At 45.5% G+C, this 24,225-nt stretch overlaps 1 protein-coding gene across 4 annotated transcripts in view; it reads left to right on the top strand.

Moving 5' to 3' along the window:
- CFAP61 (cilia and flagella associated protein 61) overlaps positions 1-24,225 on the top strand; it is a 247,992-nt gene that overhangs the window by 181,284 nt on the left and 42,483 nt on the right. For 3 of the 4 annotated variants that reach the window (XM_070802104.1, XM_070802105.1, XM_070802106.1), the window contains 4 exons: positions 8,121-8,413; positions 15,341-15,668; positions 16,922-17,013; positions 23,860-24,065. In XM_070802104.1, the coding sequence (XP_070658205.1) occupies positions 8,121-8,413; positions 15,341-15,668; positions 16,922-17,013; positions 23,860-24,065 (919 nt within the window). Of the gene's footprint in view, positions 1-8,120; positions 8,414-15,340; positions 15,669-16,921; positions 17,014-23,859; positions 24,066-24,225 lie in introns of those variants that run through there. The other variant, XM_070802107.1, reaches the window with a different exon arrangement.

Raw genomic sequence — 24,225 nt, forward strand, 5'->3', positions numbered from 1 at the left:
AGCTCTTGGTCCCTAATTACGCCAGAAAGAATGTGGACGTTTTTCATCAGAGTTAGCTTTTGCTCCCTCGTGCTAATTCTCCTTTTTCTCGGTAATTCTGGGTGGGGTTGGAGGGAGGCGGGCACCGAGGATAGGGCGCTTCGGCCAAGACCGTGAGAAAAAAATCTCCTGTGTCTCATGGGTGGGGATTGAGTCAAATGTCCACCCAAGAATCATAGCCTGAATCCTGGGACAGTCCAGGACCAACTTGAAGCCCAGGGACTCAAGAAGAGGGGCTTGTTCTGAGGATGGTGGAGAGATTGTTCTAGAAGGACAGATGGATTCTAGGTAGCAGAAACAATGAATTTTTTTTTTTTTAACTAAGAGGAAGTTAACTTTCCTCTGAATTTCTGCTCTTTGGAAATGCACAAACATCTCCCCTAAAGTATCACCAGTCTCCCCCCTCCAACCCCCGTTCTGTTTTATCATACCTCCCTCTGCTTCCAAAGGAGAAACAGTTGTTCTGTGATGGAATGAGTCCAGTCTGAAGGAAATTGTTTTGGGGGCTCTGGAGTTGGATGGGTTTATAGATGTAAATTATCCTAAACTATTAGAACTGCTCCAGCATCCTGACGAAGAGCTGACATCACTGGCTTTCAACAGCAAACAAAACCTGGAGGGTTTAGCTGGCGGGGCGGGGGTTCAGATAGAACCCAGCAGCCTAATACATTATAACAGTTTATGGCATTAATTGAAACTAATTGAAATTCAACTGCTATTACCTCTGTACTTTCCATGAAAATGAAAAGTAGGATGAAAGTAAAGTACAAAAAAATCCACTGCCTTAATGGCCCGAAATGGATCAATTATTTTCATCTTTAGCTAAATACAGTTTACTGCCTTATTAAAAGCATGTTTGTAAGAAAAGTATAACATTAAAATTCCAGTGCATGAATCACCGAACAAAGCCCTTGTTATGCTATATCTAATATATTCTTCCTTTTTCATTTGGCAGAGCAACATGGGACAGGTCAGGCTTGGGTCATGGAAATCTTATGCTTTAACTTATGAAAAATAAAAAGCGTATTCTCTGGTCTATTCACAGATATAAAATGTTTTTTTAAGTGAGTGTTTTTTTCATAATTTATAAATATTCTTTGATATCTATGAAAATTCTTTCATTATCTAGTTATTTCCAGAAGTTAATTATACAGATAAAATGCCAGTTAGAGGGATTTTTTTAGGAATGTGTTATATCAGTTCAGTTCAGTAGCTCAGTCATGTCTGACTCTTTGTGACCCCATGGACTGTAGCATGCCAGGTTTCCCTGTCCATCACCAACTCCAGGAGCTTGCTCAAACTCATATCCATCGAGTTAGTGATGCCATCCAACCATCTCATCTTCTGTCGTCTCCTTCTCCTCCCATCTTCAGTCTTTCCTAGCATCAAGGTCTTTTCCAATGAGTCAGTTCTTCACATCAGGTGGCCAAAGTATTGGAGTTTCAGCTTCAGCATCAGTCCTTCCAGTGAATATTCAGGACTGATTTCTTTCAGGATGGACTGATTTGATCTCCTTGCAGTCCAAGGGACCCTCAAGAGTCTTCTCCAACACGACAGTAGTCAAATATATATATATATATATATATATATATATATATATATATATATATTTAAAATATAGGTATTTAGAACAAGTTTTTTTTTCTAATTTTATTTTATTTTTAAACTTTACATAATTGTATTAGTTTTGCCAAATATCAAAATGAATCCGCCACAGGTATACATGTGTTCCCCATCCCGAACCCTCCTCCCTCCTCCCTCCCCATACCATCCCTCTGGGCCGTCCCAGTGCACCAGCCCCAAGCATCCAGCATCGTGCATCGAATCTGGACTGGCAACTCGTTTCCTACATGATATTTTACATGTTTCAATGCCACTCTCCCAAATCTTCCCACCCTCTCCCTCTCCCACAGAGTCCATAAGACTGTTCTATACATCAGTGTCTCTTTTGCTGTCTCGTACACTGGGTTATGGTTACCATCTTTCTAAATTCCATATATATGCGTTAGTATACTGTATTTATGTTTTTCCTTCTGGCTTACTTCACTCTGTATAATAGGCTCCAGTTTCATCCACCTCATTAGAACTGATTCAAATGTTATATCCATCTGCAAATACAGTGTAGTGGTATGAGCATGCATGCGTGCTAATTTGCTTCAGTTGTGGCTGACTCTTTGCGACCCCACAGACTATAACCCACCAGACTTCTCTGTCCATGGGATTCTCCAGGCAAGAATGCTGGAGTGGGTTGCCATGCCCTCCTGGTTCTCAAATCAGACCTGGCAGGTCTGAATCCTGCTGAACCATCTACGACTGTGTGACCTGGAGCCTGTCACTTAACCTCTCTGTGCTCAGTTTTCTAGAGAGCGTAAACTTTTCTCCTGGGTCTGTTCTGGTCGTAATCATTCTGTTTCTTTTGATGTGGAAAAGGAACTATAATTCTTCATCAAAATACAATGGAATATGTAAATATACATGGATAGAAGTCATTTCAAGTACAGAAATTAATGTGTAACTCTTGTTTCCTCTGGTCTTAAAAATACAATTACTACAAAGAAAAATTCTTATTAATATTTGTGTGCATAATTCCTAAATTTATTTCCTGTCCTCTTGAGAGGTGATTTCCTGGCCAGAACGTCAGATCAGAAATTCCTTCCCTGTTCTTCTTTCCAAGGGATGATTTTCTTCCTCCCATCTCTGTATCTTGGGTGTATTTAGCTTGTTTTGCTGGTCACACAATAAGAGTTGCTCATGTGTTCATTTACAGCGTCAAACAAGAGAGTAGCAAAAACATCACCTCTCCATTCATGGCAACATTTCAAACAGCAGGTCTTAGTGCTTTTTCAGCCTCAGATGGAGAAGTGACAGCTCACTGGAGTGGTGACTGGAGTCACCATGTCCCCTCCTCCCCCCAGCTGGGCTGTCACCGCCGCGGGAAGCCCCCCTTACCTTTGGGAGCTCCCTTGCACATTCAGTCCCAAAGGTCACTGCAGGTGGGCATGAGAGAGAGACGGTGCTGTTTCCAGCCAACTTTAATTACAGGGGCTTTCCAGGGTTGTCTTCTTTTTTTTTCTTTTTTTACTACCCCTCTGTCCCCCTTACCCCGCCTCCTGATTCAGCTCTGTAATCTCCCTAATGCATAATTTATCCCCTAAATGGGACAACAGAGATCAGCTTCCCATGAAAACCGCTGCAGTTCTATTCCATCACCCTTCCTTGAAAATCAACCCAGTCTGTTCTAACTGTCGGTTACCATTTGCCGTTTCCAAGTAGGACCGCCTGCCATTTCTCCTCTGTCAGCCATCAAATGAAGTGCAGAGACTGGTTGTTTCTTATCTATTAAATAAACTGAGCTGCAAAGAAGACAATGAACGGATCTCTTAGCATACAACTGATATCCAGGGGGACATCCTAAGCTTTTCCACTCTGTTTCTTCCGTACCTGCAGGGGCACTTCCAAAGAACATACACGAATGCATCTCCTTCTAAATATTTGCAAACACTCTGTGAGTTACACAGCACTGAAGTGGTAGAACTTCATGAGCTGGATGAATCTTTAATGACCTGGAGTTGTCTGACCTCTGAAGCCCACTGTAGATGACAGATGCTGCGGGTACCACATACCCTGGGGCTGCTTCCCACACCACCCCAACAGCCATCAGGGTGTTCTGCACCAGGGGGACCCCAGCCACCCCACCTGGCCCCCTCAGGCTCGGACACACTGGCAGACTCAGTGTAGCCCTTACAAAGTCGTTTTCACTGCTATTATTTATGGCCCAGTTTCCCCAGCCCCTCTCCCACCCCACAACCACTTTCTTTCACCTACATTTATTTGTTTATTTGGCCGAGCCATGAGGCATGAGGGCTTCCCAGGTGGCGCTAGTGGTAAAGGACCTGCCTGCCAATGCAGGAGGCGTAAAAGACAAGATCCCCTGGAGGGTGGCATGGCAACCCACTCCAGTATTCTTGCTTGGAGAATCCCATGGACAGAGGAGTCCACGGGGTCACAAAGAGTCGAACACGACAGAAGAGACTTAGCACACACGCATGCATGCAGCATAATTTCCTCTACCAGGCATAGAACCCGCACTCCCTGCTATATAAGCAGAGTCTTAACCACTGAACTTCCAGGCAAGTCCCTCATTCACCTACTTTTAAACCCTTTCTTCCTTCTAACTCAGCCAGAGATGATACAATCTATTTCACTCCACCCCCTCCCTTTCTTTCTCCAGTTGTTTCCCCCTCCATCTTCCCTCCCTGATTCAGCCCCAGATCCACCCAACAGTCCGCAGCACGGTAGTCACATGAGGGGCTCACCTCCCTGGAAAATATCCTTGGTCCTGGGTTTCAATGAGAACCAGCACACTAGGAGAGTTACCCTATACTGTTGTGCTGGAGGCACACACAATTTGGGTTACATTTAGAACTGGGTAGGATTTTGTGGGCTGGAAGAGAAACCCAGTAGCCAGATCTAACATGTTTCTGTCTTACAGATCTCAAGTGTACAATCCATCTTCTGGCTGGTTCAGTCTTTCTTGTGGTGCCAACTTCGTAGTGAACAGCAAGTAGAAGGGCATAGTAGGAAAACCTGGCCAGAGTGAGGGTGTCCCGCAGTAAACATTGAGAGGACCCAAAAGGAACGCTTAGTTAGTCTCGGGTCAGCAAGCTGATAAAGCCTAAACATTCTTCCATACATCTGTCTAGGAAGCATATTGTCCTACCTGTTGTAGAGAGGCTCTGTGTGAAGCCCCAGGGTGGGCAGGGTGAGCCTGAAGTCCACCCATCACTTACCCATCACTGGGGAAGTGATGGCAAGGAAGGCAGGTAGAGACAATCTTTGATCCTTGGAAGCCTCACCTGGCTGGAGGCTGGATCCTCTACTGGGGCCCAGACACGATCACAGCCACAGCCCAGCCCAGGGGGGCTTTAAGAGCTCTAGTTCCAGGACTTCTCTGGTGGTCCTGTGTTGGGACTCCTAGTTTTCCACTGCAAGGAGTATAGGTTCAATCCTTTGTCCAGGAACTAAGAGCCTACATGCCATGTGGCATGGCCAAAAAAGGAAAAAGAAATAAGTAGTTTTAAAAAAGTTCTAGTTCCACCTCATCCATGCAAGTAAAATTATGCTGATAAATACAAGCAGTCATATTTTTTACCTAAACTGATTTGTCCTGAAATGAATACATTAACAATCAAACTCTTTATCTTCTGGGTTTTTTTCCTGGGGATGCCCCAAAATATAAGACTTTGCTTCTCCTATGAATTGTCTTCATACTTATATTTTTACTTTTAGCTTATGAAAAAGTTACAGGCATTTGCCTGAAGCCAATGTTATTGATAACAATTCTGTTATTGTTACTGACAGTAATAATAATAAGGGCTTGTGTATTAAAAATGCCTACCTTGGGCCTGATATATCAGAGTCGTGAGATAAACAGGAATTGAATCTAAAAATTTTTTGCAAAGTAAAAGTTGGAAATGATGCAGAACTAAGTCACAACTGCACGAAGATAATGGAAAGAATAATCCCCTCCCCGCCTCCCACCCTGGAGTAGGAATGCTTAAAAGCTGAAGGACTGAACTGGCAAAGAATAATAGGCTGACTTCATAACATCGGGTTTTGTGATATTCATGGAGGGATGTGATTTGACCTGTGACTTGTTATTTAGGTAGCAGAAAATTCTAATGGGATTCTACTGTTTTGTGGGATGGGACAATGTAAGTAAATGATCAGTAAAACATGTTTAGATGAAAATTCTGGATGACATCACATAGGCCTCACGTAGGCATAGGCACACAGAGTACTGTGCCCAGAGTAACAATGATTTTGGAATGTTATTCAATGAATACACACACACACACATCCCTGCTGTGGACAGAGCGTGCTTCACCCCCTTGGGCGAGGGTGTGGCCACTTGACTTGCTTTGGTCAAGAGAACGTTAGTGGCTGTTGCCAGGAGAGCCTTGGAAAGTGCCTGAGCAGTCATGCCTGCCCTCCTGCACAGCTCCCAAAAGAGAATATGCCTCAGGTTGCTGTTGGTCCAAAGAGGCTGAGAGAGGCATGGTGGTACCGACTTGACACCAACCATAGCTTGGAGCCGTAGCAGCCAGCATTTGTCAGCCTGCAGACCTGTGAGCTGACCTACCACAAGCTTATTGGTTTTCTGGCATTGAGTTTGAGGGTAGCTTGTTACACAGTATTATTGTGACAATAGCTAACAGTTACAATAACCAAAGTCTCATGTTTGGGGAGGTGTTTCGAATTACATTAAAAGACAAACCAAAAGATAACTATTTAGAAGTTAGCATATATATATATATATATATATATATATATACATACAGAGAGAGAGAGAGAGAGAGAGAGAGAGAGACATCTAATTTAAGTATGAGAGGTTTTATGAAAAGTATTATCTTTTGAAGTCCTCAGACTCTCCAACTGCCTACAATCTGTGGGCAACCCTGGCTAAACATACAGCTCTCTAATGACCCCAGCAGCCTGGCATTGCTATATATAGCCTGTGAGCCTATAATGAAAAAGCAGAATAGTTGCTAAAAGCCCACATGAAGGAGAAACTGCAAAAATAATGAAACTCTGAGTTGCATGGGGCCTAAACGCTTAACCTGTTTCACGGAAAGTGAATGCTGTTTTCACATGCATATTTGAAAGAAGGGACAGAGGACCTCAAATTTGGACAATGTGAGGTTCAAGTTTTGGCTCTCCTGGCGGGCTACTCCTTTGTCGTGTCAAACCTCCAGGAGTCACGTTTTGCAGCAGGTGGGTACCTCAATAATTTAAACAAAATGTTGGCTCTTTCAGCCAAGGGAAATGCAGCTTATTCAGGAATGTCACACTAGTGAGTCTGAACGGGGAGGCGATCAGAGCCCCCAGATCAGAATGTCCTAGGGAAGGCGGGGAGGAGGGGCCCTGCCCCTGGCTTCTGTCCCCCTTGGCCATCCGTGTTCGAGAAGAGGAAGTAGGCGAGGACTTCCTAGGAGCTCTGAAAAATGCCTGAAAGCGATTCCAGTTCCTTTTCTTCTAGGCAAGTAAGATAGCCATTATACCTCCTTTCAGTTTGATTTTTGCATAATTTATTCCACAAAATTGAGTAAATACACTTGCCATTTATTTTGTCTCTTAAAATTCCTCTTCATATCATTTCACAAACAGAAGGAAAAAGAGAGGTAAAGTTTTGTGGTAAAATTGTTACAGCTTGCCTGAAATGTGAGTCCACAGCAGTTTCTTTCTTTGTGAAGAGGTAATAATGCCAATTCCATGTCAAAAATAACATATGAATAGCACATAATACATTTCACTCATATAATAGGATCATTGATCTTAAAATTTATATCATCATCAGAAGAGCATATGTAATTACTTCTGTAATATTTTTAAGAAATATAAATAAATTGTATCATCAAAGTGCTCTCACACAGTAGAAATCTTTCGAGATTATTTTATGATTTTATTTTTCCTCACCAAAAGAATACCCATCAATCTCTCGCTAGGTCTTAACACATTAAATTGTAAAACTCAGGATTTGAATCTTTATAAAATTATCTGTTGCAAAGCAGAATGTTCTAGTCTTTAGTTTTCAAAAAAAAAGTTTTCTTGAAATCAACACAATTCAACAATTAAGTATTAAAATGTCCTTACCATCATGCACATGACTATTTTTTTTAACCATTGTCCTTTTCATGACTCAAGAAGAACTTGCATTTATTGCAAACTTTCGCCATTTTTCCCCCTTAATAAGTATAGCAAGTAGGGGACAAAAGCAAGATAAAAGGTTTTATTTTTGACCGTTTCATTTAGCATAATTTCAACTTTCAAATTATAGGTACATAAACGAATATCCTACTTGTGTGTTAAAAGTACTTGACTACTTTGTGGGATGTTGTGTGTCCATTCTTTGCTAAATTATCTTGGTTGCCGTTGCTAGGTAACACCGCTGGCTTCCCACAGCTGAAAAAAAATGAGAGGGTTGGAGGGAGTAATTCAGCATCATTAGCACTTGACTAATAAGGTTATTGGGTTTTTTTTTTTTTAAGCTATGTATCTTAGCAATTTGCCCCCTTTTCTAGGGAACATCATCATCTATGGGAACTCAATTGACACATACACCACTGTGGAGACCCTCTTGAGCCTGGGGGTCAGGGGCTCCTGCATCCACCTGGTAAAGCACCCACCCACATCCATCATCACCTGCATCAACGACTGCGCCGTGGAGGGCGCGATAGAGGACGCACTCCAGGCTGCAGGGGTGAATGTGTACCGGGACGCACTGCTGGCTCAGTGGAACAATGGGCTGTACCCTGACCCCATCCACACTGCCAGCTTCACCACGCCCACCAAGCCCTTCCAGCTCCCCTGCTCCGTAAGTAGGTCCCCGGAACCTCACTCACCACCTTGGGAGAGCTACCAGCTTTGGGGGACTTGGGGTCTGAAAGGTGATGGGTGATGAGCTTACAGTCGCAGTTTCCCTGCCACCCCTCTCCAGCCCCTGCAAACTTTCAGAGTTTCTGTAGCTACATAAAGAGCCACCCAAACCGAGTGACCTAAACCAACAGTAGTCATCCTTGCGTCTCTCTTGTGGTCCTAGCGTGGGAGCCAGCTCATTGGGCAGGAATCCCTAGAGGTCTTTCCTGAGGATGAAAGGGGACTGGGTGGGGCTGGAGCCATAGAAAAGGTGTGTCCCCCCGCTTGTCGGGCTGCTGGTGTCAGATCAGGCTCAGGTGAGATGCTGATCAGAACAATCACAGACGGCCCCTCCATGGGACTGAGCTTCTCCTCAGCGTGGTGACTGGTTCCAAAAGCACTGGGACAGAGACAGAGAGGATCAAGAGAGATGGAGAGAGACAGAGAGATGGAGAGAGACAGAGAGATGGAAAGAGACAGAGTGATAGAGAGAGACAGAGAGAGAGAGAGAAACAGAGAGATAGAGCCAGAGAGAAACAGAGATAGAGACAGAGAGAGCCAGAGAGCCAGAGATAGAAACAGACAGATGGAGACAGAAACAGACAAACAGAGAGCCAGAGATACACACAGAGAGATAGAAACAGAGATAGAGACAGACGCAGAGAGCCAGAGATAGAGACAGACCGAGAGATGATAGAGACAGCGACAGCATCCCTCCTCCTGTGACCTAACCTCATACATCAAGCAGCATCCTTCGGAGTCCTGGAGGCAGGTCACCGAGGCAGCCCACATGCAAAGGAAGGGGAACTGGACCCCCCCACCTTCTATTTGTGGATGGAGTGTCAGGATTTGAGGACTGCCAGCTCCCATACTTCGGCCACCTGATGCGAAGAACTGACTTATTAGAAAAGACCCTGATGCTGGGAAGGATTGAAGGCAGGAGGAGAAGGGGATGACAGAGAATGAGATGGTTGGATGGCATCACTGACTCAGTGGACATGAGTTTGAGCAAACTCTGGGAGTTGGTGATGAACAGGAAAGCCTGGCATGCTGCAGTCCATGGGGTTGCAAAGAGTCAGACACGACTGAGCGACTGAACAACAACCAGCCCCACTGTGAGCAAGTCCCAGGCGCCGTGCTACCCTCTTGCAGTGCATTCTGTCCCCTCCTCACAACAGCTCTGTCACAGGAAGCACCCCCACTTTACAGACAGAACACGGTGACTCCCCATCAGCTTAAGATCTAACCCAGGCTAACAGGGCCTCAAAGTGTACACCGTGTTGACCTCCTAAGATTCTGGAAACAGCTACAGTGGGTCTTTCCCTGTGGAACAGGGACTTAGAATAGCTCAGCTCACAGCCTATTCAGGAGACGAGCAGAAGCCAGGAGGAAGAGGGGAAGGGGCCAGTTGATGTGCCAGAGAAGCAGGAGACCCCTCAGGGAGGGGGCTGCAGTCAGCGTGAGGGCTGGACTTATGGGGGTCAAGGGTGTGTTGACCCCTGGGTTGGGATGAAGGATACCAGCAGCCTGTGGTGGGAAGACCACCTGGAGGAGGCCTCTGAGGGCTCATGGGGGTCCATTACCTGGCAGTATGGGCCAGTCAGCCTAAGTCAGGGCTTCTCGCCCCAGTGCTCTTACAGGTGGGTGCCATGACCCTCGTCCCCCAGAACCTAGACAGGAGGAGCTCAAGGCAGACTGCATGCCAGAGGAGCTTCCCTACCACCTCTCATTTCATTCTGATAACCCAGGGGATTCTACACTCTGCTCCTCAAGAACATTCATTCCTTCCTTCACTCTGCAGAGATTTATTGAAAGCCTACTAGGTCTCAAGCTCGGTCCTAAGTATGAGGGATATAGCAGTGCAAAAGAAAAAGTTCATAGTATTTTAATAGAAAAGTGTATGTACTTTTCTACATATCTACATATGTATGTCACAATACCTATTTAAGGAGGAAAAATAAAGATCTTCTCATTGGAAGTTTCCTCCGAAAATGATGATCCTAGAAGATGTGTGCCAAGTGTACCCTGGGGGAATTCTGGGGGTGAGTACAAACCCTGCCTAGGGAGCACAGGTACAAGAAAACCTTCCCCAAGTATCTGACTGAATACAGGGTCTGTAGCAGCCCCCACAGGCCTTCACTCTCCTATTAGGTCAGAACTAGAATCAAGGCAAAGACACCTTGCAGATACTTTCAACCCCCTTGATCCAGCATGCCTTCCTGCCCAGACTTCCCCCTAAAGTAATGAGTCAGACCGTGGTCCACTGTCCTTGGGTCCTGTCTCCTGCTCCCCTGCTGTGTTTCTCCCCACCCCACCCCACCCTGAAACTCTCATCTGTGTTTGGCCAACAGTAAGTACCAGCTGGAGATTCCCAGTTGGCATTAGTGGTAAAAAACCCACCTACCAATGCAGGAGATGTAAAAGATGTAGGTTCTATCACTGGGTCAGGAAAATCCCCTGGAGGAGGGCATGGCAGCCCACTCCAGTCTTCTTGCCTGGAGAATCCCATAGACAGAGGAGCCTGGCGGGCTATGCTCCATGGGGTCACAAAGACTCAGACACGACTGAGTGACTTAGCATAGCACAGGTACCAGCTGGGGATTAAAAGCCTAAAGAAGGGAGAGATCAGGGTATGTATCCCTCTGATGATCAGCTTTGAGTAGCGTCTCTGTCAGGGCACTAGGAGACTTTTAACAAAAGTGAAAGTGAGTCACTCAGTCGTGTCTGACTCTATGCAACCCCGTGGACCATAGCCCTCCAGGCTCTTCTGTCCATGGGGTTTTCTAGGCAAGAATATTGGAGTCAGTTGCCATTCCCTTCTCCAAGACTTTGATGGGGACAAGTATCTTCACATCTCCACTGTGGTTGTGGGGTCATGGTTTGAATTATGTCCCCTGGAGAGCTATGGTCCTAAGCCTCAGGACCTGAATGTGACCTTACTTGGAAATAGGATCTTAGTGGTTGCTGTCAAGCAAAGAGAAGGTCCTCCTGGATTGGGGTGGGTCCTAAGTCTGATGATTGGTGCCCTTATACGGAGAGAAAGATGTGATGGCAGAGAGGAAGCCCACAGGAAGAAGCCTGTGTGCTGACGGAAGTAGAGATGGATTGATGGCAGCCGCCATCAGATCCTGAATAGCACAAATAGGCAGCAACCGCCAGAAATGAAGACGAGGCGAAGACCTGTCTAAAGTTCTCTGTCTAGCTAGATGTTTGTCGATTGTATTGATTTTTTTCACCCAAAGCACCAGCTTTTGAGTTTGTTAATTGTCTCTGTTGTCTGTCAGTTTTCTCTCTCATTGATTTCTGCTCTTAACAATTATTTTCTTTTTTTCTGCTTGCTTTGGCTTTACCATGCCTTTCTTTTCCTAGTTCCTTAAGGTAGAACCTTAGGGCATTATTTATAGAGGCATTTAAAGCAGATGTTTCTTCTAATACTCCATATTTTCAGCCAATATGTAGTATTCAGTTGGCCTTATAGGAGCACATGAATTGTGTTTGAGAGATATGAGAGATCCGTGACTCATAACTTGTGTTCCCGGGGACAGTGCTGGATTTGCTGTTTCAGCAATCGGTCCATTCCACCAACTCGTATGTCTCCAATGTAACCATGTTCTGAATGCCTATGCCAAAATGGTATAAAATAACACGATTTCAGTAGAAGTGCTGGTAATCTTCCAAACCCAGGAAAACAAGGGCTAGTATATTTAATGTGCCCCTTAATAAAAAGTGGAGGCTTCCTTGGTGTCTCAGATGGTAAAACCCTCTGCCTGCAATGCTGGAGACCCAGGTTCGATCCCTGGGTTGGGAAGATCCCCTGAAGAAGGAAATGGCAACCCACTCCAGTACTCTTCCCTGGAAAATGGATGGAGGAGCCTGGAGGGCTACAGTCCATGGGGTCGCAAAGAGTGGGACACGACTGAACGACTTCACTTTCACTTTCACTTTAATAAAAGGTAGGTTTACCTAGGAGATAAACTGAGCAGGTAGAAGAACTTTGTGGGGATGTTGAAGGAGAATTCTGAGCATTAATGGTCCTGTTTTGCACATATAATTTCAATTCAAATATTTCTACGTGTTTTTCTATGGATGAGAAGTCTATTTCTATATAGATGGGAAAGGAATAGAGGCAAAAAAGGAAAGAGGAGTAGAGAGACAGACTCAGAGTGAGGGACTCAGAGAAATATATTTTCCTGTGGTCACTGAGTAAGGTTAAAAGCAGAAAGAATTTATAACAGATTAGAGAGAAAGAGGCTACCTGAATGGGAGTAACTGGGAGAGGATTAGACGTCCAAGTGAACAGAGACAGGTAAAGGGGAAAAGTCCTTGCTGGTTCCCTCAGGAAGAAGAAAGGATATCACAGGGATGGTGGACTCGAGTCAAGTGCTGTCGAGTGGAACTTCCCGTGATGGTAGAAATGGTCCTTACTTGTTCAGTCAGTATGGCAGCCGCTGCCACCTGTAGCTTTGGGGCGTTTGAAATAGGCCACAATTGAGGGTCTGGATTTTCAATTTTACTTACTTTTAATTAATTTAGATTTATTTATTTTAAAAATATTTATTTATTTGGCTGTGCCGGGTCTTATTTGCAGCTTGTGGGATCTTTATTTGTGGCACGCAGGATCTAGTTTCCTGACCAGGGATCAAACTGGGTCTGCCAGCAATGGGAGCTCAGAGTCGTAGCCACGGGACCACCAGGGAAAGTGAAAGTGTTAGTCGCTCAGTCATGTCTGACTCTCTGTGACCCCATGGACTCCTTGTGACCCCATGACCCAGGCTCCTTTGTCCATGGAATTTTCCAGGCAAGTGGAACCCAGTGAAGTGGGTTGCCATTCCCTTCTCCAGGGGATCTTCCCTACCCAGGGATCGAACCTGAATCTCCCACATTGCAGGCAGATCCTTTACCAGCTGAGCCAACAGGGAAACTGGACCACTAGGGAAGTACCTAACTAATTTTGATTTAAATGTATGTAGTCACCTGTGATTAGTGGCTGTTGTAGGCTCATTCCTGCCTCACTTCTCATTCACGCACCATTCTTGGGTGGAGAAGGGGTGTGGAATGGCTCTGCTCATTTAACTTCTATGCAGAGTACATCATGTGACATGCCCAGCTGGATGAATCACAAACTGGAATCAAGATTGCCAGGAGAAATATCAACAGCCTCAGATATGTAGATGATACCACTTTAATGGCAGAAAGTAAAGAGGAACTAAAGATCCTCTTGAGAACAGTGAAAGAGGAGAGTGAAAAAGCTAGCTTGAAACTCAACATTAAAAAAAAAAAAAAAACAAAACACCTAATATTCATGGCAAAAAGAAGGGGGAAAAGTGGAAGCAGTGACATATTTTCTTTTCTTAGGCTCCAAAATCACTGCAGATGGTGACTATAGCCATGAAATTAGAAGACATTTGCTCCTTGGAAGAAAAACTATCACAGACCTAAATAGTGTATTAAAAAGCAGAAGCATCACTTTGTCTATAAACATCCCTATAGTTAAAGCTATGGTTTTTCCAGTAGTCACGTATGAATTTGAGAGTTGGACCATAAAGAAGGCCAAGTGCTAAAGAACTGATGCTTTTGAATTGTGGTGCTGGAGACACTTAAGAGTTCCTTGGACTGCAAGGAGATCAAACCAGTCCATCTTAAAGGAAATTAACCCTGAATATTCATTGAAAGGATTGATGCTGAAGCTGAAACTTCAATACTTTGGCACCTGATGCAAAAAGCCAACTCACTGGAGAAGAACCTGATGCTGGGAAAGAGCAAGAGAAGGGAGCAACAGAGGACGAGATAGTTAGATAGCATCACTGGCTCAATGGACATAAATTTGAGCAAAGTCTGGGACATGGTGAGGGACAGGGGAGCCTGGCGTGCTACAGTCCATGGGGTTGCCAAGAGTCGGACATGACTTAGTGACTGAATAGCAACAACTAAGATAAAAATGAGTCAATTTAGCCTCTTCCACAACAACTGAAGCCCTAAAAACAAATAACTTAGCCTGGCTTCCCTGGTAGCTCAGCTGGTAAAGAATCCGCCTGCAATGCAGGAGACCCTGGTTTGATTTCTGGGTCAGGAAGATCCCCTGGAGAAGGGAATGACTACCTACTCCAGTATTCTGGCCTGGAGAATTGCATGGACTGTATAGTCCAAGGGTCACAAAGATCTGGACACGACTAAACAACTTTGCCTTTCACTTTCACTAGATGCTTTAATGAAACATCAATACAGAAGATGATTTCCAGATGAGTGTGAGAAAGTATTAAAATCTGGGCAGAGAATATGGGGGTGGGGCATGCAGGTACCCTGTCTATATTCACTGAATCAGTACCTGCCCTCCCAGGTCAGGAGCCCAGACCTGGAGGGTATGGAGGTGAACGGGGTATCCTGCAAGGACAGGCTTTCTGGGCTTAAAGGGCCAGAAATGGGGCAGTCTGAAGACTCAAGAGTGGACAAGGTGACCCCAAGAAGGAACCTGGAGAAACATGAGTGTCAGACACCAGAGAGGAAAATGGAAGGAGACTGAGAAGGAGTGATTTAGAGTGTCCTGGAATGAGGGGCAAGTGGTATCTATGAACATAAACCTCCTTACAGGGGAGAACGTGCTCTCGTGGGAGACGTTCCACTATGTGGCATCCATTGCTGGATACCTAGATAAGCGATTAAAAAAAAAGAGTGACATTGAGTGATATTAATTTGTTCTTCATCTGAAAGATACACACACCATTAGGACATACTCTTAGTAGATTTAGGTTTTCTAGTGTGCCCCAAATAATAAAATGGAGATTTTATTGGAGGATTTAAAATGGATTTAAAATGGAGGATTCCCAACCTCTTGGGAAGGTACAGTGAAGAATGATAACTAAGGATAATGTGTCTGTTCACTTTGTAGATGTTCTTCAGCTTCCTCGAGAAGAACGTGGATTATGAAACGTTCAAAGCCTTCAATGATGCATGCCTGGTCTACGACGGCCGACTTGTGATCGACAGCAACTTTCACACCAACGACATAGCCATCAGAGCTGCCGGCCCCCTCACCAAGTTCTCCAATAGGTACTACTCGAATGAGTGGACTCACAGCAACTTCAATTCCAAAGAAATCGGCTTCCAACTGGCAGCAGCAATGCTCAAGCTCTTCGATCCGACTCTGGAGCCTGTGACCGAACCACCGGCCGACCTTGACCGACTCATCCCCATGTACAAGGGAGCCAAGATCAAAGGTGTGTAGGGGGCCACCCTCATCCCACTGCTGTAGCCGCTGGTTGGGTCTGGACCAGCCAGCCCCATTTCCCATAGGCTTGGTGAGGAGGCATTGCTGTGTGTCAGTGGCTTTGCAAAGAGATGTGGGGAGGGGGGCTCTCTCATGTTTAACTGTTTATGATGGACCTGATTCTACCATGTCAGTTCTGTGATGGTCACTCTATGTATAAGGCCACTGAGACTAGGGGATGGTCAGTAACTTGCCCAGAGGCTCCTCACCACTGGTGTGTGGTGTGATGCCCTGACATCTTGCCAAACTTTTATTCTCACTGAAAGTTGAGAGATCAGGGGAGCTTCCGAGCCTCCCATGCTTCAGTCTGCTGTCTGAAATAATAAGCACAACTTGTAGCAGCTGTAAAATGGGTCTACTCTAATCCCCTCTGTTTTATTGGCTCCTAAGGAGGTCATCACATGAGTAACACAGAATTTCCTTATATTGGGGAGATGGACCTTCTGTCAGAAAAATGCACATATTTATAGAATTGTGTATGTGTACTTCCAGAGAGTTGATGGGCCAACACCCATAATCATCCATGGACTCCTGGGGGGAGGGTCTGTGAACCCTAATCCAGTAGACAGAACATCAGTCTAAAGGGGCAGAAACCCAACATCCCAGTCTTTGTGTTTGTCTGCCCAGCGAGAGGTCATGATCGCCTCTTCACTCTGGACAAGACCTTAGGGAGGGCGGTGGCCATGGAAAAGGACAAGTCCCGGTTGTCAGAAGATGCTCTGAGTGGGACCTGGCTTGGGCTTCTGGGGCCAGCTAGAAATAGTAACCATTTCATAATCCACATTTTCTAAAGCCTTGAACAAGGACTTTGTTGACTTTCCTTATAACATTTACTTTCTTTAGTATGTTGGTTACACAGTGGAGGAGGACAGAGAAAGGGAACATCTTGGCCATGTTTACAAAGCCTTGGTAGGTGGGGATTAGAGGGCCGTGAGTTATGGGAAGTCAGGATGCACAGGGTCAGCCTGGACCTCTTAGAGCATTGGTGTCTGTATTGTGTGCTATTATGGCACATTCACCTTGGTTGTATTAAATGTTATCAGCCCCAGGGTGTCCCTTGCCAACAGAGGCACTTTGGTGGGAAAGTGAGTGGCACACACCACAGCAGGTGTCTCTGGTGGTCTTGTGGTGTAGATGTCAGCCTTGCTACCCATTTGTTCACCCAACTGAAATAAAATGTCTAAAACTGGCCTTCTTCACTAGGAGGCATCCTCCCTGGGTCTTACCATTACTTGCATGTCTCCAAGCCCGCCATTCCAACCCCTTTGGAGGTACAGAGGGCCCAGTCTGATTTTGTAAGTATTCTTCCTGAATTTCATTTTACTTTCAAATATAGCACTTTGTTTCCGGGAGTAGGGGGTGAAATTCTTAATCCACAGTTTTTAGTGTCATGTATTGGTTCTTGCATCAGAAAGCCATGGGCCAGCTGGCCCCTGAAATGGCCCCTACTCATTCCTGCCCCTTGGTATCCATGTCCATGAATGGTCCCCACCCACACTGACCAGGGCTGAGGTGTGTAGCCAGCAGGATATTGCATAAATGATAATGTGTGCCTTCTGAGGCCAGGTCCTGAAAGATCCTACAGCTTCCAACTTGCACCCTCCTGGGTCACTGCTACCATATCCTCAGGTCACCCGGTTGGCCCTTTGGTGGGGTCCGCATGGAAAGGGATTGAGGATTCCTGCCCCAGACATTCCACAATTTGCTAGTCATGTGAGGAGCCATCTGTGTGAGTGGTCCTCCAGCCCCAGTCCAACCTTATGATGCAGCCCTGGCTGATATCTTGACTACAAATTTTGCAGGAGACCATGAGCCAGAATCCCCTAGCTAAGCTAGTCCCAACTTCTGTGACTCCCAAAGACTAAGGTTGTAAAAGTTGATTGTCATTTTAAGCCATTTATTTTTTTAGAGCAGTTTTAGGTCCACAGCAAAATTGAGAAAAGGGTACAGAGATTTCCCATACATCCCCTGAGCCTCTCACGCATAGCTGCCCCTGTTATCAACATCCCCACCACAGGGTATGTTTGTCACAACTGATGAACCAACACTGGTGCATCATCACCAGAATCCCACAATTTACATGATGATTCACTCTTGGTATTGTACATGCTGCAGGTTTGGACAAATGTATGATAACATGGGTCCACCATAGTGGTGTTCTACAGACCAGGGTCCCTACCCAAAAAATCCCTTTGGTTCCACCTGTTCTTCCCTCCCGCCCACCCCTGCAACTCCTGGCAACCAGTGACCTTTTTTTTTCACTGTCTTCATAGTTTTGCCTTTTTCAGAATATCATAGAGTGGGAAGCAGTCTGTCACCTTTTCAAATCAGCTTCTTTCACTTAACAATTTGCGTTTAAGTTTCCTCCATGTCTTTTCATGGCTTGAGAGTCCATTTCCTTTTAGCCCTGAATTTTATATATATATATATATTCTGCTGTCTGGATGCACCACCAGTTTATATATCAAACTGCCTCCTGAAGGCCATTAAGCCACAAAGTTCTGAGGTAGCCCGTGATGTATCCATCAATAATTAAAATTCTCGATGTCACCTCTGTGGTGACAACAGGCAAATTGCTGAGGGTCTGATGTCCGTCTGGACCCCCTGGTGCTCCTGCTCCTCTGAATGACACTGGAAAGACCGTGGAGGTGAAGCAGAAGCTGTGCGTGCTTGGGGATTGCGGGGAGGGCGGTGTTCCCCTGGCTTCAAGGTAGCTAGAGAGGAAGCAAGGACACAGGGTGGCTGGCCAGTTGGGAGCTCCCCAGGTAGGACTGTCTGGCAGCTGGCCCCAGAGTGGCATCTGTTGTAGCGGAGGCTTTCCTTCCCTGTGTCATGTTTGTGTTTCATCAGTGAGGCAACCACTGGAGGTTGCCTGCTTCCATTCCCATTTTCACATCCTGATTTTTTTTTTTCCTTTGGAAGATTAGCAATCTAACTTAAAATAAGCACATTTCCCAGATTTCCTTGAGAATGAGGTCAGCCACATGGCAGGTCCTGGCCAGTGAGATGTAGTAGAAACTGATGGAAATTTCCATCAGGAGAACAGACTCCAGACCTCCCAGGCTTCTGGCCCCACTTTGGGAAGTCAGAATCCCAGTGTTCCAGTTGTCTTACCGTGGACTTTGGGCAAGTTATCAACTCCACTGCTTTTCTGGGATCATTAGGGATCACATATAAAGTAACACTCCCTTCAGGGAATAAAACAGGTGCCCCATCAGTGGTGAATGTTGTTAATCATAGTTACAGATAAGTACTGAGACCTGGTTCTGCTGAGGAAAGGTCAGATGCCATGTGTTTAAAACTTATTTCCCTTGGGCCTTCCAAGATTCTTTTAGGCATGTCCCATATCCATGGTCTGATGCAAAATGCTTAAAGTAAGGACCATAGTCAATGGTCTCCAGTCTCTATTGCTCTATAACAAAGCTTAGCAACATGAAGCAGCCCTTGGACTGTGCTCAGATTCTGTTGGTTAGGAGTTTGGACAGGACACAGTGGGAGCAGCTTGTCTCTGCTCAGCTGGGAAGACTTAGTAGACTAGGGGTAGCCCAGTGATTGGGTCCTCTAACCGAAAGCTTGTCACTGACCTGGGCTGGCACAGCTCAGCCACAGAGATTGCTGGCCAGAGCATCACACCTGGGCTGCCCATGTCACCTGGGCTTCCTCACAGCCTGGTGGCCTCTGAGTGGTGAGACTGCCTGCGTGGAAGCTCAGGACTCCCAAGTGCAAGGGTCCCCACCAGCCAGCTGGACACTGCGCTGCCTTTTATGACTCAGCCTTGAAAGTCAAATAGCAGTCACTACCCCCACATCCTCTGCTGGAGCAGTCACAGCCCAGTGGGATTCAAGGAGAAAGGACAGAGAGTTCATCTCTCAATGGGAAGATAGTCAAGGTCAAGTGTAGAAGAGCATGTGGGATGGGGTACCACTGGGGCCATCTTTGGAAAGTATAGTTTGCCACCAATCATGTAAACAGGAGGCAACTCGGATGATGAGTTTGGAGTGTGACCAACGGACACTTTGGTCTTTGTAGATAAATACCTGGAACCAAGTAGTTTCAAAAACTAGGAAATACTGGACTTGATTTTGGACAGAACAAGATTCTTCAAGGACAGTGTGTGATTTCTGACATGCAATATCATTTGTTTATGAACCACAGCTCTCTCTGGGAATAAAGTCAGAGGATGCGCCAAAGGAAGTTTTAGTTAATGACAGTTTTAAAAAGACTAGAACTTGAATAGCTTCTTTGGCTGGTACTGTGACAGTATTTGAGCAGGAACCCTGACTGTAATTAACCATTTTGCCAGGCGGGCCTCCTTTTTAATTAGTATAAAAGATCTAAACAGATTTTTCCCCCATTTTATTCACCAAGAAAAAAAATGTAGGATGGTTCCATGGCAATCTTTGGGGGTTGGAACTAATTTGATTAAGTAAAATTGTTGCCAAAATGGCCAGGCAGTTGCCTAAATATCACCAGTGGGTGGAGAATGGAACCCTTGGAGCAATATTTCACTCGAGAAACCAAATTACTATTCTCACAATGATTGTAGTACAGATGAACCTCATCAGAGTCTTTTAACACTCTATCCTTAGGATATTTAAGTAAGAGATGCTTGAGTAATTCACTCGGTAGCCCGACAAAAGGAAGAAAGGGTCCCCAAGTTGTCTACATAATAAACTGATCTACAGATTCCAGTCCACATGCTTTGTTGGCTTATCCTCCATGGAATAAAGAAATGTGTCACAACAAACCCTGCCTTGGATACCACTAAATTTAAAACTGTGTGTTCATCGTGGGGGCTGAAACCTGGGTTTCTAGCACGCCGAGTCTGATTACCCCTGGGTCTTCCACTTGGCGTGAATTCCAGAGGCATGTTCCAATCTTTGTCAAAATCATAAAGGAGCTCAAAAGAATAATTATATTCAGGAAAAGATGGGAAGACAAAAAAAAAAAAAAAAAGACCCACATCAGAACCAGTTACTCTGTCAAAATTTTAAATTCAAGACCTGAATATCCTAACAATTAACTCATGTATTTAAAGGAAGAAACTCACTACATCCCTAAGAACTGGAAAGCATGTGAAATCATCACTGTTACCCCAGAATCCCTCATGGGGTGGCCGGGCTAGAAGCTGCCTAAAGTCCTTGTTTAAGGATAAGCAGAAAGTGTTCTGGACTTCACCAGATTTTCCCATCTGCTGTGACTAGAAATGACCTAAGAAATTTAGATCAGTCTGCCCAGCCCCACGGGGTAACTTGTGTCTGAAAAACCCACTCGTAAGCGACTTGTCTTTCGTGTCAATGCAAACTGTTTCCATGCCACAGGCCCAGAATGGCCCCCTAGTTATGTGATCACGGTGCCAAGTCTTATTAACAATAGTCATGGTCACTTCCAGAGTTAAGCTAAGCTATCTCTGCACCACTGGGCCTTTCCTTCCTCCACACGGCTGCTCTCTGAGCTCTTTAAGGGCTGAGACACACAGAGGCAACCCACGGATTGTAATTCGACTTTTAAATTTAAAAAAAAAAAAAAAGGACCTCCCTGATGGCCCAAGTGGTGAAGAATCCACCTGCCAGTACAGGGGACAAGGGATCTATCTCTGGTCTGGGAAGCTTCCACATGCCTTGGGGGCAACTGAGCCTGTAAGCAAGTACTGAACCTGCTGTCTAGGGCCTGTGTGCAGCGACAAGAGAAGCCACTGCAATGAGAAGCCTGCACACCGCAATGAAGAGCGGCCCCTGCTCGCCGCACCTAGAGACACCTGAGCAGCAGAGAAGACCCAGCACAGCCAAAAGTCAAATAAAGGAATAAAAATTATTTAAAAAATAAGACCAACTCGCCTCAACCCCAAATAAGCAGACCAACGATGATGCTGATGACTCATTAGCCCTCCTGCATGGGATGACCTCAGAGGGAGGGCCCATGATGCTCAGATTCTCCACCAGCAACCTGCCAGGACCCCACGGAAACATGGCAAGACACCACCCATGAGGTCACCGTGAACCTCGCTCCGAGGTGCTCCGTATCCCCCGAATCAGCCCCCACGTACTGGTGCTTGTGAGCCATTGTGAGAGTGGGATATTCAGTGAAAGTCTTTGCCGAGCCCAAAATATTAGTAGCCATGTAGGTGGATCTCAAGACGTACCCCTTGGATACCCAAGTGCTTTTCTGTAATCACTCAGCATAAATAAGTTTCAAAGATGAAGAGGAGGGTCCAAGGCCTTGTGGGATCCGCTCTCCACTGAGCCCTGGGGAAACCTGGCACCAAAACTATTGCAAGCTATGGCCAGTGCCCCCTCTCCCGGGACCCCAGTCACCCTACCTGCGAGGTCAGGGGGCAGCCCCACCCCCAGCTGTTCATGCCCTTCACCAAGGCACCCCTGACTGCAAAGGGGCCTCCAGGGGTCAACTTTACTTGCTGGCTCATCATAGCAAAGCTATTTCTGAATTAAATACACACGGAGATAGAGCATGATGAATGTTCCTGTTATGTGCATCTCTAAGGATAAACACAAGACTTTAAAGACTATATGAGTTTGATACCAGCAGTTTTAGTCTTAGCAACCCCCCCATTAACATTTTGTTAAAATGTTGACACAAAAGCAAATAAATGATCCCATGTATTTTTATGAAAATAGAATGAATCTGTGCAAGTTATAAAAATTACAAATTGATAGACTGTACTTCTGCAGTATAAAATGTACTGGAAACATATTTCCGTTATGAAATACAGTTTACCAATAATTTCTATTGGATACACTGTATCCCATTGTGCAGATGTACCATTGTTTTGTTAGATAACACCTCACTGCCTGTTGTTTTCAGCCCTTTGCTATGGAGGTAGATTCCCTCTCTGTATCCATCCATCTCTATGATGATGGACTTGGTGCACCTCGCTTGGGGTGCCATCCTCCACCTCTTTCCTAAACTGAGTTTGTTCTGTCCCCTACTGTCACGCACATCCTTGGGGCTGGGCCAGGACTTACCTGTCAACCCTCCCCTCTGTCTCACCTTGTGCCTTTGTGAGTGACTGGTTCCTCCTCAGAGCTTAGCCACAAGATACCCAAACACCCACCAGTTGCTTCAATTTACTTAAAAATCCAGGTAAACCATGTGTTCTTGTTTAGACAGTGTCTCCAGGGGATGTCCGAGACTCAGTAAATGTTTGGGATCCTTGCAGTTCACCTTGTGGTGGATTTCTAAATGTCACAGTCAAGTTCAGGGCAAAAGCTTCAATCAATATGCTCTCAAGAGAGATTCACTGAACATTATTGTGTCCTGGGTTCAGAGTCCAGGGCCAAAGTGCAGGTTCAGCCACCACCAGCCAAACCCAGGTTTGTCCACAGACAAACAGAGGTTCTGCTCATTGCCGGAGCCGGTGGGAAGCATGTCTCCAGCTGTTTGGTTGGTGGCCACCAGGGGCTGAAATAGAAAAAGTAGTCGTGACTGGAGCAGAGAGGCGTCTTTCCTCGTCACCTGGGTTCACGTGGTGGTTTCAGTCCGTTTCTAGAAGACATAAAGCCAGGAACCTCCGCCTCTCCTAATTTACAAGCTAACAAGTAGCCCACACATCGTGTGTGTGCTTATTTCCCGTGAGCTGGAACCTTCTTCATGGAAACACACCCTCCCAGTCAAACCTCCCCAAACCCAGCTGTCAGAGGTTTACCTCTACCTTGCTTCCTTTGTTCAAGTAAAACTTTAAAACCTGTCGTTCCTTTTGACCACCTTTGACTAGGAGCTTTTCTCAAAGTGGTACTGTGAAAAATTAAGAAAGTTAACAGTCTTAGGACACCTCACAGGAGAGAAAAGACCCAGTTCCACGGACCAGCTGAGTGAGGTATTGAAGAAAGGAGAATTGGCCATAACCTAGCAACCAATTTAGAAATGTGGAGTGATGTAGTCACAGTGTGAACTATCCCTAGGAACTTTTAGTCATTAAGTCCACATGCGTTTAGTCATTAAACCACATGCGTGGTTTCTGACACGCACTTACCTTCAGTTGATCTTGGTCAATACCTACCACTGTGATTTGCAACAAGCAATAACATATACCCTGTTATATTTGAAAAATAAATTGCTGTGACAAAGTTGCCAAAGTCCAGACATGTTTCTAATGGGGTTTTTCTGATGCCCGCCCCCACCAGGGTTCAGAAATAGTAACGGGTAACGTGAAGAATGGGAATTACTTCCGCATCCACATCAACAAGTACAGGATGGTGGAAACCATCACGTGCCTTTCCAAAGTGCCTTTCCCCGCCTCCAACTACATCCGCTTGTTTGGTCAGCACGAGCAGGCCCTCAACAACCTGTGCGCTCGGTATGAAGATGGGCTGGTCCCAGATCTCTACAGGTAAGCTGGGCATTGCCCTCTCCTGATTGGAAATGCAAACACAGGCAGTCAGTGTCTTGTGAATGAGAGAGGTATTTTGTGATGTGCCAGCAAGTTGATGGGAACCCCAGGGAGAGCTATGCTGTGCTCAGTTGCTCAGTCATGTCCGACTCTTTGCAAC

This window comes from Bos indicus, chromosome 13, assembly GCF_029378745.1.
Source record: "Bos indicus isolate NIAB-ARS_2022 breed Sahiwal x Tharparkar chromosome 13, NIAB-ARS_B.indTharparkar_mat_pri_1.0, whole genome shotgun sequence".
Lineage (NCBI taxonomy): Eukaryota > Metazoa > Chordata > Mammalia > Artiodactyla > Bovidae > Bos > Bos indicus.